At 43.9% G+C, this 15049-nt stretch overlaps 1 protein-coding gene across 1 annotated transcript in view; it reads left to right on the top strand.

The window, feature by feature from the left end:
• SPTBN5 (spectrin beta, non-erythrocytic 5) overlaps positions 1 to 15049 on the top strand; it is a 131440-nt gene that overhangs the window by 67115 nt on the left and 49276 nt on the right. The window contains exons 34-35 of the mRNA XM_054161511.1: positions 6888 to 6992; positions 8276 to 8461. Coding sequence (XP_054017486.1) covers positions 6888 to 6992; positions 8276 to 8461 — 291 coding nt within the window. The remainder of the gene's footprint in view (positions 1 to 6887; positions 6993 to 8275; positions 8462 to 15049) is intronic.

Here is a 15049-nt window from a genome sequence, read left to right as displayed (position 1 = left end):
TTTATCAAAACACATGATTCAGACATGGCTGGGACATCCTTTCACCCTGTGGAGATTGGGGCCGGCCTCTCTCTATCAGTCAATCCAGTTTGCTGCTCAGAATTGCTTTCCAGCCATTGGGCAAGAACTGGTTTGAGGCCTTCTCAGGAAACATGCACTCTGAAAAGTGTATGCCCTAACAACCTTTTGGCAAACATACCGGCTCCTACCTCATCCCCAACTCACAGAGACATGGAGGATGAATGGTGCCCATCTATTGCTGTCAACATTGCCTCCTTTGGATCTGGGAGGAGAGTGGTGAAGATTTCCATTCCATTCTAGGAACGTTTGCAAACAGAAGTTTTAAGCTGTGTTAAACAAGCCGTGTGGATTTCTTTTTGTATGCTTCCTGCCATGTTCCCGCTCCCTAGAGATGACTTACAGGACAACCAGAAAGCTACTCGTGTTCTGCTGTCACCAAGGCTGCAGCTACTTCTTGATCCATCCTAAATGAAGCTGAGCACTCTGATCTGATTGGGCACTTAATAAGTGTTCGTTACAACCATTACTGTTGTCATCATGATGTGCTCTGTGCTTTGCCTGCGCTTAGAGGTTGTGCATCATCAGGCAAATCAGTGCTCTGCTGTTTGAAGGGTCAAGACTTCAGAACCAAGAGCTGTTTTTTTTCTCTGCTAGTCAGTCTGGGACCTGGGACAAACCCTCTGTGCAATTTTTCTTAGTTTATTCCATTTCACTGTTTCCATTTTCGTACTTGTCAGATTATACTGTATTTCTAAATGGTTAATTCCTGGGTTTGTAACTTTCAGAAGTAATACTTGTTTTAAAACCCAAAAATACTTCAGTGTGTTGGAAGAGATTACTCTTTCTTTCCTCTTAGAAAAAGAGAGGTACCACCCTTTCCTAAGGGAAATGAAGGGAATTCGGTCTCCATAGCATCTCAAATATGGATACCCCAGCAAAATTTCTAGCAGTGAAAAACTACAGGGAGTTTAAGAGGAATTTAGTCTGCTTTCAGACAAATGTTTCATAAGGAAATACTTTAATGGTGACTTTGCATGAGCATAGGATTCTGACCTAACACCTACTAGTTAAAAGGGTAGAAGCCAAGCTAGTGAATTTGGAGGAGAAGGAGATCCATGGGAGGAAGGGGTTGTGGAAAATACTGACTTCTCATTGTGGGTTGTTTTTTTGCATATACAATTCCAATATCAGATAATTACATTTTATGCCAATGAGACAACCTGCAGTGGGAGGGGGGAGGGAAATGTTAAATACAATTAGCCTCAGAATTTCATATCTAGCTTGTGAGGTCAGAGGTCAATAATACAGTGGTGTCAATCTGACAGAGAAGGTGTATGATTATTTTTTTTGGTTATAAACGACTTCAGTGTGTTTTATGCCACTTATGATTACAGTATGATATCTTATCATGACTTTTACTGAAATGAAGCATAGTGCAACATATTTGTGAAGCCTATATAATCCTGGTATTAGGCACATTTATTTTACTTTAGTAAAACTTCTTTTTTTTTTCATTGATTCTATTTTCTATTGACTTCTATCAGAAGTAAGTCAAATCAAACCTTGTTGTTACCTACCTAGGCAGAGAGTTTGAACGTGTTTACATGCTTGAAGTGAAGGCATTTAAAACCTGGAGCAGTTCTGACTTTTAGCACATGCTTGGAACTAAAGATTTTCAGTAGAGTTCCAACAATCTCCGCAGCAAGCCCAGTGCAGGCGGTGAGGGGCAAAGCCTGTGGAGCTTGTTACACTGTAAAGAGCAGAAACAGGAGAAGGGAGTAGATTTCCACAAACACTCAAGATAGTTTTTCTTCTGGAGAAATAAAAATGCCCCTTCTTGGAAGACAAAATTGGTTTGGGGCTGTGTCAGCTTCCAGTGCATATAAATGTGAAGTTGTGGCATCCAGACAGCATAGTTTCCCTAATGACTAAAATGTGTCATTTATTATTTCTCCAAAAGCAGCTCAAGCTGGCCTGTGCTGTCTCTCGAGTGTGTCTGTAGCCCTGTTTTCTTCAGAATAAACATGGGAGCTTTCTAATTGGACTTGAAATTTAGTTCTGCATCTTGCAACACGGTGGCTAATCTATGCAACGAACTCAGAAATAGCGACAAACTCCAGTTAAGTAGGGCTAGAACCTCTGTTTCTGTGCTTTGCATTGTTAATAACTCAGCTATTTATTACATGCTCCATTTCGAATCTCAGAAGGGGCCAAGTCCATTTTGTGCTTTTAAGCATCTTTGCCAGCCTTCACCTAAAAACAGGTCCATGTCCATTCTGCAGTGAGCAATCAAGTCTTTTGGTGCTTTTTTGTGGCAAAGTACTAAATTCCCAATGATGGGCCATCATTCAGAACAGAAACAAACTTGAAAGAAAGTTTATACCTGCTGTGTGCAGGTATAGCTGGTAGCTTACCTGAGGAGAGCTATGCAGGACTTTGTACTTGAACTCAACACATCTCATTCAAAGCAGGAGACTGGGGACCTGTCTATAAATCTGCCCAAAACTGATGTAGTTGGCCACAGGCCAGCACTGTAGTGTGGGAGGCAGTTTCCATTCTGCTTTCAGGTTGGATTAACAAATGCTTACATGAAAAATATATTGTGGTACTGACTCTAGCAATTGCTGTCCTAAGAGTTTTGTTTAAAGGACTGATGGAAAGTTTTCACCCCTCAATTCTCCAAATAGCACTCCTAGGGCTACTGAGGCTCCTTCTTTCTAAGCCTGTTGCCATTACCTCTCTGTCCTGTATGCAGCCACTTGTCTTTTGTACCAATTTTCTTTTTGTACACCAATTTTCTTTCTCAGTATTAAAACCTGATGGGCTGCCAAGAGCATTTGCACGGGTTTCTACTTGCAAAACTTGGTCCAAAGTTTTCAGAAGTCAGGAGAACTTCTTCCCACTGCCTTAACAGCTGAAGGAATGGAGCTTTGAATGCTCAGTGTTATTCAAGTGTAATAATTTTCAGTGGGAGCACTCCAGTGCAGCTGCTTATGACTCACTGTCCCACACCCCTGCTCTCAGATGTCTCTGCTCTCTGTTTCCAAAGTAACCACCTTTGCCAGTAGATGTCCCTTGACTTTTTCTTCCACCACAGATAAGTGGTCAGAAAAATAAGATAGCTGACTATTTCTTCAGGTATCAGAGTTTGCACTGTCACTGCTAACAGTTACTAAATGAAGGTCCATGGGGTGATATGTGGGAAATTATGGGAATTTTCTGTTTCCTCAGGTAAATCTTTGGCCAAAAAAATGTAGATAATCCACAAAATAGGATTCAGTTGCTACAGGGCTTTTAAAGCAGTGTTTAAACACCCAGCATAGAATCAATAAGGTTGGAAAAGACCTCAAAGATCATCAAGTCCAACCTGTCACCCAAGACCTCATGACTACTAAACCATGGCTTTGAGTGCCACATCCAATCCCCTCTTGAACACTCCCAGGGATGGTGACTTCACCACCTCCCTGGGCTGGTGGTTCCAATAGCTAACAACCCTCTCTGTGAAGAACTTTCTCCTCACCTCTAGCCTAAACTTCCCCTGGCACAGCTTGAGTCTGTCTGTCCTCTCATTCTGGTGCTGGTTGCCTGGGAGAAGAGACCAACCCCCTCCTAGCTACAACCTCCCTTCAGGTAGTTGTAGAGAGCAAGAAGGTCTCCCCTGAGCCTCCTCTTCTCCAGGCTAAACAACCCCAGCTCCTTCAGCCTCTTCTCATAGGGATTGTGCTTGAGGCCTTTCCCCAGCCTCGTTGCCCTTCTCTGGACACGTTCAAGAGTCTCAACGTCCTTCTTAAACTGAGGAGCCCAGAACTGGACTCAAGGTGCAGCATGTGGCTGTATGTTTGTGTACCCTGAGCAGGTATGAGTTAGATTCAGCTGACAGCTTTTTATTTCGCTGCTTGTGATGGCAGTGTAAATAAATATGGATGGTAATTATAAAGTAGTTGAACAAAGTATCGCTGTTGACAGACCTGGAGCCTACACGTGTGGAAATCTTCCTCCACAAGAGCAAACCAAATCCAAAAATACTCTTTAAAAAAAAATAATTAAAAAAATTTGAACCTGTCATAATTTCATACACTTGATGAGTGGGTTACATCAAAGAATTCAAATTTGAATGGCAGCATATCTGCCTGCTGGTATGGGTTGTATTCAACATAGAGAGGCATAACAGAGGCGTTAATGTTAATGCATTTCTTTAGGCATCCTGATGATTTATGGGCCAAACTTATTAAAAACTTAAGCCTGTTGTACAATGGCCTTTCCTTCTTCTTGACAGTGATTGCTGTGTTAGAATTCACTCACCTTTCTTTGGATACTTGGCATGGATTAGTGTAGAGCAGCTTGAACATCTGCCCTGGGCATGATGTTGTGTGCGGTTTTCTGCGAATGAGAAATACTACTCTCATTAACTCTCAAAAACCAAACCAGAAAGTCAGGCCAAGTCTGGCTGTTACTCTTCTAAGCCACAGCTGCCAAGGAGGGCTGAGTGGCAGCCAGAGCAACAAGGTCCATCAGCAAGCTGGAGACCAAGCCAGGTAACGACTGAAATCTAAGGTCTTTCCAGGAAGACCAGGGCTGGGGCCACGACTGAGCCTCAGAGAGACCCCCAGGTGGGAGCAGGGGGTCTGTCCAGGGAATAGTCAAAGCTGGCAGAGTCATTTGGTGCACTCAGACCCTGAGAGGTCTGTCCCCAGCACATGACATATGCCTGGGAAGATGCCCTGTGGTGTTTAACAATCATCCAGTATTTCTGTGCGATGAAAATTGTTACTGGTTTTCTAAAGCAAGTGCTGGAAAATATCTTTCTTTTCTCCTGTGAAAAATGCTCTGTAAGACTGCTACAGATCTGTAATGTTCTGCAAAGCAAGAGAGGTTTCTATAGATGTAATGTTCACTATGCACATCCATGGTTTTAAGACACAGGTGTACCTATATTCTTTACCAGCCTACTACTAGGAGTTGTGTTGTTCCATTGGTTCTGTTCTGTTTCTTTCCTGCCTCTTAATTCTTTCACACCATTATCACTGATCTCAGATATTTCTTCTATCTCTGCTAATTACACTTTATGCAGGCAGAGTTACTGGTTGGAATTTCTCATCCAAATACTTACGATTCCATGAGCTCACAGAAATAGATTACCCAGGGCTATGTCTCAGCCAACAAATACAGTCCCTTTTAGCAGCCTGAACTCCAAAAGCCTGTCCAGTCATATTCACTACACTGTGAACCTTGTGCACAGGTAATTTTGGCTCATGTCCCATCAGAGCCTCTGTCTGGGCTTTTTGTCCTGCTCTTATCTCATCAGTGAATAAGGGAGGAAGTTGTGGACAACTGAATCTGCTGGGAAAAGTAAAAATTCCTGCTGGCCTGAGGAATAGCTTGTAGTTGTTGTTGATGGGGATAGATAAAATACCCTGCATTTTGCCTGAATGTGGCAAAATGCATGGGAGAAGTAATTAGGCAGCCAGTTTCCTTAACACCAGAAAAGAGTTAAAAAGCACTGAAGTGCCTTAGAGAGGTGTGTGGGTTAGTTGGAAATGGTCCTCACAGTATTCAAAGCAAATCAGAGGTCATTTTCCTTTAAAATGCAATTGTTATTTCAGATTACAGTCTTTCTGCATCAGAGACTGACAGGACAGGCAGTAAATGAAATGAATTCAGGCAAATTGTAAAGATGGCCTGAAAAAAAATAGCAGATGATGATGAAGATGCACTTGGTACAGGTGCAAGCTGTGAGAGTTTTCAGGAATAATCAGCTGCATTAATACAGGATGGGAAAAGCTGGTCTGAGAGCAGTTCTTCTGAAAAGTTTCTGGAAGCTTAGGGCAGATTGCAAGGTGCACTTCAGTCCATGGCATCATAGAGAAGTTAAGGACCATACGCAGGTACATGCAGGGGATTACAGCTTGAAAGATCCACATAAGCCCAGGGAGGTGGTGGAGTCACCATCCCTGGAAGTGTTCAAGAGGGGATTGGACATGGCACTTGGTGCCATGGTCTAGTAGGCATGAGGTCTTGGGTGACAGGTTGGATTTGATGACCTTTGAGGTCTTTTCCAACCTTGTTGATTCTATGATTCTATAAGCTGTTTACTGTCTCCCCTACCTTCATTCTGGCAGCCTTGTTGCTTATTGCAACAAGTGTAGGAACCTCCTTTCAAAATAAGTTGACATGTAGAAAAAGCAGAGCAGATCAGTGAGAAGAATCGCAGTCAAGAAGAGACAGCCTTTGTGGAATGATTGATCAGATTAGCGTAGTTTTAGTCTAGAGAAGACAGAAAACCCTGTATGCAAAAAGCCTACACACATATACAAACTGAAGCAAATGTAAAAGGAATGATCTCTTTAGTGTCATGAAGGGGGCAGCGTGCAACGAGGTGAATGCAGTGCATTTTTAGGCTAGAGAGTAGGAAAAACTTGCTAATGCTAAAAGTTATGAAGCACTGAAATAAATTGTCCAGGCAGGCTGCAAAGGCTCTGTTGTTGGAAGTCTTCTAAGAAGGAATCATACAGATGCCTGTCAGACATGACAGTGTTGGTGCTGCTTTGGATTGCAGGGAGAGTTTAGACCTGTAGAATTTGCTGCCAGCCTTGTGACTTAGTGATTGCAATGAGCAGAAATAGGTCACTTTCCTTAGCTGGACCTGTTAATGCTTGTCTTTCTTGTCCAAGACGATGCAGCTTCACTATTTATTTTCCCTTTTCAATTGTCTCGTGTTCCCTTTGGGTTTTTTTCCCTTTCATTCTTCTTTTTTCCATCTGAAGTGTACTCTCAACTGCAGAGCTATTACCTCTTCTCATACTTATGAATCAGGTTCCTGTGATAATTAATCCACTGAGAAAAACATCAACCTTTTTGTTTTACAGATTTATTTGAAAAGCAGTGACTTTGGAAGGTCTATAGATGAAGTAGAGCAACTCATAAAGAAACACGAGGCCTTCGAGAAGCTTCTGGCATCACAGGATGAGAAGGTACCAAAATCAACAACTATTCTACCAGTAATCTAGAAAACTTCTTATTTTGTTTTTCTCTTTTAATATGGCAACAGACTAAACTGCTGACAGGTGTAATATGCCTGATGTGCTTGACCCAAAGAGAAAATGGGGAAGCTTTGAGAAATAAGAGACCGAGCAGTGGAGAACTAGCATTAAACGCTCCACGCCCAAGTCCTGCCTCTATGATCTTTCAGTAGACAGAAACACTGCTTAGTAAGTTGAATAGTGGAACTTAGCAGAAGAAACATTTAAAGCAGGCTATGTCATCTGTTCTGGGGACATATTTTATATATTTAAATCATCAGTGGCTTTTGTAGGAAGTAAAATGGAGTAGATCAGAGGGGGCGACTTGTCTAATTACTGAAATGCACCTTTGGTCTACAATATCTGTACCAAACTGGCTAGTACCTTTGCACCTTTGGAACAGATGCTGAATTGCTTACCCAGGCATCTGCCTGTGTGGTGGCCACAGCTGTAATTCATCCAGGCTAGGGCTAGACTGAAACCTGGTGCTATGCCAGGGTTTCTCAGGAGGAATGAGCTCTCAAAACCTGGGCGCACTCCCTGCCAGACTGATTGCTTATGTTGAGATCTACCTTCCAACACCTGATTGCCACAAAGCAATAAAACCTGAGCACTCATGGGTGTCAGGCTTGCTCGCCTCAAGCTGTGCCAGGGGAGGTTTAGGCTGGATGTTAGGAAGAAATTCTTCACAGAAAGAGCGATTGGCCTTTGGAATGTGCTGCCCAGGGAGGTGGTGGAGTCACCATCACTGGAGGTGTTTAATAAGAGACTGGATGGGGTGCTTGGTGCCATGGTTTAGTTGATTAGATAGTGCTGGATGATAGGTTGGACTGGATGATCTCGAAGGTCTTTTCCAACCTCTTAATTCTATGCTATTCTGTTCTATGCTCCATGAATCCTTACAGTGCATGGTCAGTGGCACAGGGACTGCTGGAGCTACTGCTTTTATTTATTTAAGTAGCCAGGGTGCACTACAGAGGCCAAAGAGTAGAACTTGGTAGAGTTAGACTAGATGATCTTAAAGTTCTTTTCCAATTGAAATGACTGTATGATTCTCTGACAAGGATGTCATAGGTATAGCATAGTACATGGTGAGTGTGGAGAGATGTTGGTTAACTTGTCTCTGCTCTTCTTAGTTCATTACAGAATATAGGAGACTCTTTTATGTATTGAAAGGAGCCTGGTTTTTTTGTTTCTTTTGCATAAAAGTAACTTCTGACTTGTTGCCTTCTCAGATGATGTCTCTTCAAGAACAGGCAAGGAGACTAGAAAAGGTTGATGGAGTGGAAGGGCTAAAGATCCATCAAAAACTGGATGCCATTCGTGAAAGGAAGCAGCAGGTCAAGGCTCTGTCCCAGAGTAGGAGAGAGAAACTGCAGACTTCCCTTCTTCTGGCACTTTTCTACCAGAACTTGGAGGAGGTAAGAGGATTTTAGAATGAGATAAAGGTGGAAGGCAGCAGAACTGCCTGCCTCTGTTGGATGCCTGCCTTTGTCAGCTATTAGGTGGATTTGTAATCTACTCTGGTATGGAAACTCCTGCCACACTCAGGCAAAGAGACTCTCCAATGGCATTGCTGTTACTACACCATCATTGTGGCATTGTGCCCATTACAGCTGCTTTACACATCAGAAGCCCTGCTAAACAATAATACAGGAAAACTGCCAGCTAAATAATAATAGAAGGGAAACTGCCAGCTACTACCTCGTGGTTTCTTTTGGTGGGAAATAAAGGAAAATTCAAACCAGGGTGAATACAAAGTGGAAAGCAGCATGGCAAGGGTGCCAAGCTTTACTAGTAGGCCTTCAGAGCAGTGCTTTTACTTAGCATAGCTCTTCAGCTGCTCTAGACTGGTCTCTGTAGAATGTGTTTCTTTCTGTCTCCTGTTCTGGCCCTGGTCCTGTAACTGAGTAGCTCTGTTGCTGGCACAACTGTTGGAAGGACATACTGGGTCAGTCTTTCAAAGGGCAGCACAATGTGTGTGACTGAAAACTGTGCTGGCATCCAGTGTTCTGGCATAAACACCAACAGAGGGACATTTAAAAACCTCTTGCTGGTCTGTTATGCATGTTTTCTGCTGCTGCCTCTCATGGAACATCCTTCATGGTTCAAAGAAAAACTGCAGATGCTTTTCACCTCCCAGCACATGAAAAAGATACGGCCTGGTGCGGGTCAAGTTATGACTGTCATCAAAGGAGAATGAATACCTCTAACATAACTGCTGCTGACAACCAAATTTATCACTTTCCCCCATCCCACCACAGTAATCCAAATTTTAAATACCTTCTTCTCTGCCTACACTGCAGAACCAGAGCTGCATGCTGGGCTGTTTTCTAAGGTAAACTTTATCAGAAATTAATTACACAGCCAAATATTAACTTGTGTTATGTAGCTATACTTCTCCTGTCGTATGAACCAGTCCACCACTTACGGCCAGACTAGCACAGAGGAGTGGATGGAGTGGACTGTGCATTGCACAGTGTTATATTTTCAAAAGAGCAATGCACCTCTGATGGAAAAGGTCACAGAAATGCCAGCACTCTCTTTGGTAAAGAAACTGTCAATGCTGTCCTACCCATTAGATAGGAATACTTCTGCATTTCTTCCTGTATTCCTGTAATTGTCGAATCAGTCTTTGGGCTGGAGTCCCCCTTTGTTCTTTAGAACAGAATAGAATAGAATAGAATAGAATCCAACACCACCTAATCAACTAAACCATGCAACCAAGCACCCCATCAAGTCTTCTCCTGAACACCTCCAATGATGGTGACTCCACCACCTCCCTGGGCAGCCCATTCCAATGGGCAATCACTCTCCCTGTCTAGAACTTCTTTGTAACCTCCAGCCTAAACCTCCCCTGGTGCAACTTGAGACTGTGTCCTCTTGTTCTGGTGCTGGTTGCCTGGGAGAAGAGACCAATCTCTGCCTGTCTACAATCTCCCGTCAGGTAGTTGTGGAGAGCAAGAAGATCTCCCCTGAGTCTCCTCCTCTCCAGGCTAAGTAGCCCCAGCTCCCTCAGTCTCTCCTCATAGGGCTTGTGTTCCAAACCCCCCCCCAGCTTTGTTGCCCTTCTCTGGCCACGTTCCAGCAAGTCAACATCCTTCCTAAACTGAGGGGCCCAGAACTGGGCACAGTACTCAAGATGCAGCCTAACCAGTGCAGTGTATAGGGGCAGAATGACCTCCCTGCTCCTGCTGGCCACACTGTTCCTGATGCAGGCCAGGATGCCATTGGCCCTCTTGGCTGCCTGGGCCCTGCATAGTAAGGAATGTTTCCTTCATCAACTTCCTCTACATACATTCAGCCAAGGGTGCTGTAGGGAGTTTTTGCTCTCAAACTACCTGCTTATTTACCTCACCGGTCTAAATTCATTGCCTACTGCTGTAGAACGTGAATTCCACCAAGGAATTAAAAAAATTTATAATCTTACAGTAATGTGTCTCTTCCTCTTTGTTGGGTAGAATGGAATGTTTAATTTGATTGTAATGATGTTCTGGGTGTGTACGAGTTTATATAAGCCAACAGTCGCCAAAGGGATGTGAAGTTGCAGAGTTTGGCTTTGAGCTGTGAAATCAGTGAGGTCATTGCTTGTTCTTACTAATTATGAGTACAAATCCCTTAGCTCAGCTCCCACTCCACTGAAAACCTCTCCCTACTGAAATCATCTCAAGTCATTTCGACAGATCAAAGAGAATTTTTTGTGTCAGCAGAAAATAATGAGCACTGCCATTGTTAACACTCTCCTAGTTGCTGTCTAGAAGCAATTATACAGGGAGATACACACATCAGTACAAAGACAACAGTCTGTGACTACTGATGAGAGAAGACGAAGGGAGGTTGTAGCCAGGTGGGGGTTGGTCTCTTCTCCCAGGCAACCAGCACCAGAACAAGAGGACACAGTCTCAAGTTGTGCCAGGGGAGGTTTAGGCTGCATGTTAGGAAGAAGTTCTTCATAGAAAGAGTGATTGGCCATTGGAATGTGCTGCCTGGGGAGGTAGTGGACTCACCATCACTGGAGGTGTTTAGGAAGAGACTTGATGGGGTGCTTGGTGCCTTGGTTTAGTTGATTAGATAGTGTTGGGTGATAGTTTGGACTCAATGATCTTGAAGGTCTCTTCCAACCTGGTCTGGTCTGGTCTGGTCTATTCTATTCTATTCTATTCTACTCTACTCTACTCTACTCTACTCTATTCTATTCTATTCTATTCTATTTTCAGCTTGGTATGGTCTCCTTAGAATGCTAGCTGCTGCAGTTTGTACCCTTTTCAGAGCGTAAGACTTTGGTGTTTTTCTGCACAAAATCCTCAACAACTACTTCAGGAGCTCACAAAATAGGGCACCCTTTCCCACAGCAGAAATAGGGTGCTTTTCTAGTGCCAAAGAAATGAGAGAGACAGGCTGTGACAATAGGGCAAAGTCTGTATCTCACTGTTAACGTGGAAGGCAAATGGAAGGATTATTACTCAGAAATATGTGTATTTATTTAAATTATTGCAGAGAAAGGTTCATACAGCTCAAAGTTTTGACTTTTGAACTTTAGTGCTGACTCTGTGTGGTGGGTTGAAATTACCCCACCCCCCACCCCCAACATAAAATTGCCACACCAGCTCAGTTGAAAGTAAACAAATCTGTATTTACAAGCAAAACTGCAATCTAAAAACATGGAATGCAATGAATATGTAGAAAATATACAACATCTACAGATATTTACAATTTATAAACAACACAAGAACCCTCCTGGACAAAACCAGGGGATTACCAACAGCTTCCTCCTCTTCCTGCCCATCCCCTACCCCCTGTACAGGGGACAAGCAGAAAAAGGAGAAAAGCAGGGAGAGAGCTTATTAGTACTTAACACAACTAAGAAATGCATCCAAGGTCAGCAAGCTAGCAGAAGTAGCAGCTAGTATCTGCCAGAGGAAAGAAGAAAATGAGTTGACACAACTAGCTTTATGTCAGATACCATCCTAGGGTGCTGAGAGAGCTGGCAGATGAGCTGGCCAAGCCGCTCTCCATCATTTTCCTCCAGTCCTGGCTCACTGGAGAGGTCCCAGATGACTGGAAACTGGCCAATGTGGTCCCCATCCACAAGAAGGGACGGATGGAGGAACCTGGAAACTGCAGACCAGTCAGCCTGACCTCAGTGCCAGGGAAAGTGATGGAGCAGATTATCCTGGCGGCAATAACTGCGCACCTGAAGGATGGCCAAGGGCTCAGGTCCAGCCAACATGGATTTAGGAAGGGCAGGTCCTGCCTCTCCAACCTGATCTCCTTCTATGATCAGGTGACCCGTCTGGTGGATGTGGGGAGGCCTGTGGATGTAGTCTATCTGGACTTCAGCAAGGCCTTTGACACCGTCCCCCACAGTGAACTGCTGGCTAAGCTGTCAGCTTGTGGTTTGGACCACAACACTCTGTGCTGGGTTAGGAATTGGCTGGAGGGCCGAGCCCAGAGAGTGGTGGTGAATGGTGCCACATCCGGCTGGCGGCCAGTCACCAGTGGCGTCCCCCAGGGATCAGTGCTGGGCCCCATCCTCTTTAACATCTTCATTGATGATCTGGATGAGGGGATTGAGTCAGTCATCAGCAAGTTTGCAGATGACACCAAGTTGGGAACAGATGTTAGTCAGTTAGAGGGTAGAAAGGCTCTGCAGAGGAACCTTGACCGACTGGACAGATGGGCAGAGTCCAATGGGATGGCATTTAATAAGTCTAAGTGCCGAGTGCTGCACTTTGGCCACGGCAACCCCATGCAGAGCTACAGGCTGGGGTCAGAGTGGCTGGAGAGCTGCCAAACGGAGAGGGACCTGGGGGTGCTGATTGACACCCGCCTAAACATGAGCCAGCAGTGTGCCCAGGTGGCCAAGAAGGCCAATGGCATCCTGGCCTGTATTAGGAATAGTGTGGCCAGCAGGAGCAGGGAGGTCATTGTGCCCCTGTACTCTGCATTGGTTAGGCCACACCTTGAGTACTGTGTCCAGTTCTGGGCCCCTCAGTTTAGGAAGGACATCGAGACACTTGAACGTGTCCAGAGAAGGGCAACAAGGCTGGTGAGAGGCCTTGAGCACAGGCCCTATGAGGAGAGGCTGAGGGAGCTGGGATTGTTTAGCCTGGAGAAGAGAAGGATCAGAGGCGACCTCATTGCCCTCTACAACTACCTGAAGGGTGGTTGTAGACAGGAGGGGGTTGGTCTCTTCTCCCAGGCAACCAGCACCAGAACAAGGGGACACAGTCTCAAGTTGTGTCAGGGGAGGTTTAGACTCGAGGTGAGGAAAAAGTTCTTCACTGAGCGAGTCATTCGTCATTGGAATGGGCTGCCCAGGGAGGTGGTGGAGTCGCCGTCCCTGGAGGTGTTCAAGGGGAGATTGGACGTGGCGCTTGGTGCTATGATCTAGTTGTGAGGTCTGTTGGAACAGGTTGGACTTGATGATCCTTGGGGTCTCTTCCAACCTTAGTTACTGTGATACTGTGATACCAGGGCAATGGGACTATTTAGACCTTATCATTATTTTCCCTTCGCATCCAAAGGTAATTTATTTACATTCTGCTACTTTCTGTTCAAGATCTGTGGAGAATTTTCTAGGCATCAGCATAAAACTACCACACTCTGAAACCTGGTCATTGTATTAATGTCACTTAACTTCTTTTCCCTTTTGCCCTCTTTGTAAATGAGAATAAACCCCACTTGCTTCTTTATTTCAGATGAGTGAGAGGATTAGTAGTTATTTCCCAATCTCTAGAACAGGTACATTCTTTTACATGTTTGATATATTTCTGCTATTAAAAATCAGTGCAGTTTACAATAAGCTTGTGCTCTTGAGGCTACAGCAACTGATACCTTTAAAAGGTAGGTTTCTAAATGGATAGTGCCCATGTTTTTTGAGTCCTTTAGAAACAAGACTCTGTCTGCACTGAGCATAACACTAGTATTATTGCTATCTTCAATAAAGGGTAAATGCCTGTCCAGACAATAAGTCATTCCATAGAAAGGCTTTGTGACAACAGATGAGCCTTGTTTCACATCTGGATGTGGACATGGGGCCACAAGAAGGATCTCTCACTCTCTAGAGCCATTGTAATTAAGTCTTAAAATAAACCAAGCTGTTAAGAGTGCAGATTTGATTTTTTTGTTGGTTTGGCTTTAATGGCTTGGTCCAGTTTGTCATTAAGCCATTGGTTATTATTAAAAGCAGGGGAGAAATGGTCCTTTTAGAGGCTGTATACAGAGGATTAATTTGTTTATCATCCTAACCATATGGGTGAACTTCTCCCACACAAATGAGTGATGTTAAAGGTATTATGGGTGGCTGGGTAATGGAAGAAGACCTTAGCTTGTGAGGAGGGTGTCAGAAATTAAAACAGAAGAAGACAGTGTGCAGTCCTGAGCAACCTTGACATACGGTTCCTGTTTGGGTCTCTGAGTATGCCTTGGAGGGGAACAGTTTCTGGAGAGCAGGCTGGAGTGAAAGCTATTTCTGTTATTGTTTATAGAATTTCAACAGCTGAAACAACACTTCAAATCATTAATTAACTGAGAAAATCCTCCAGTTGTCAAGTCTTGTGTGCATGCAGCACAGTTCCACAAGGACAGCCAAGTTGCTTTGAAACTGCTAAACCTGGCTTCCATTTGCTGTTCTTGTGTTGTCAAAACATCAGGATACTTGAGTAGTCTGAGGACAACAGAGTCAGTTACAACATGTATCAAGTGTCCAGCTCTCAGTGTTTGGATGAATAGAAAATATTTCCTTTAGTGTCAAGGCCTAACATTTAGCAGACTTTAAAGAAAACAGTGGAAAACTCACTATCCCATCTTCATGCATTTAAATCCCCTGAAAAATAATTCCCTAAGAGAAATGCATTACCCTTACTTTGTTAGTCCTCACTGTCAGCTGCTTGGTCTAAATCTGAGGTTCCTAAGTAGACCATTTTGAATTTTATGAAGTGTAAAAGTAGATAGAGCTGTATTACTTTCAAATAATCCGACTATTGCTTGGCCTCATTAGTAAGGCT

The sequence above is a fragment of the Dryobates pubescens genome, chromosome 5 (genome assembly GCF_014839835.1).
Source record: "Dryobates pubescens isolate bDryPub1 chromosome 5, bDryPub1.pri, whole genome shotgun sequence".
NCBI lineage: Eukaryota > Metazoa > Chordata > Aves > Piciformes > Picidae > Dryobates > Dryobates pubescens.
This window is presented reverse-complemented; position numbering and strand designations above follow the sequence as displayed.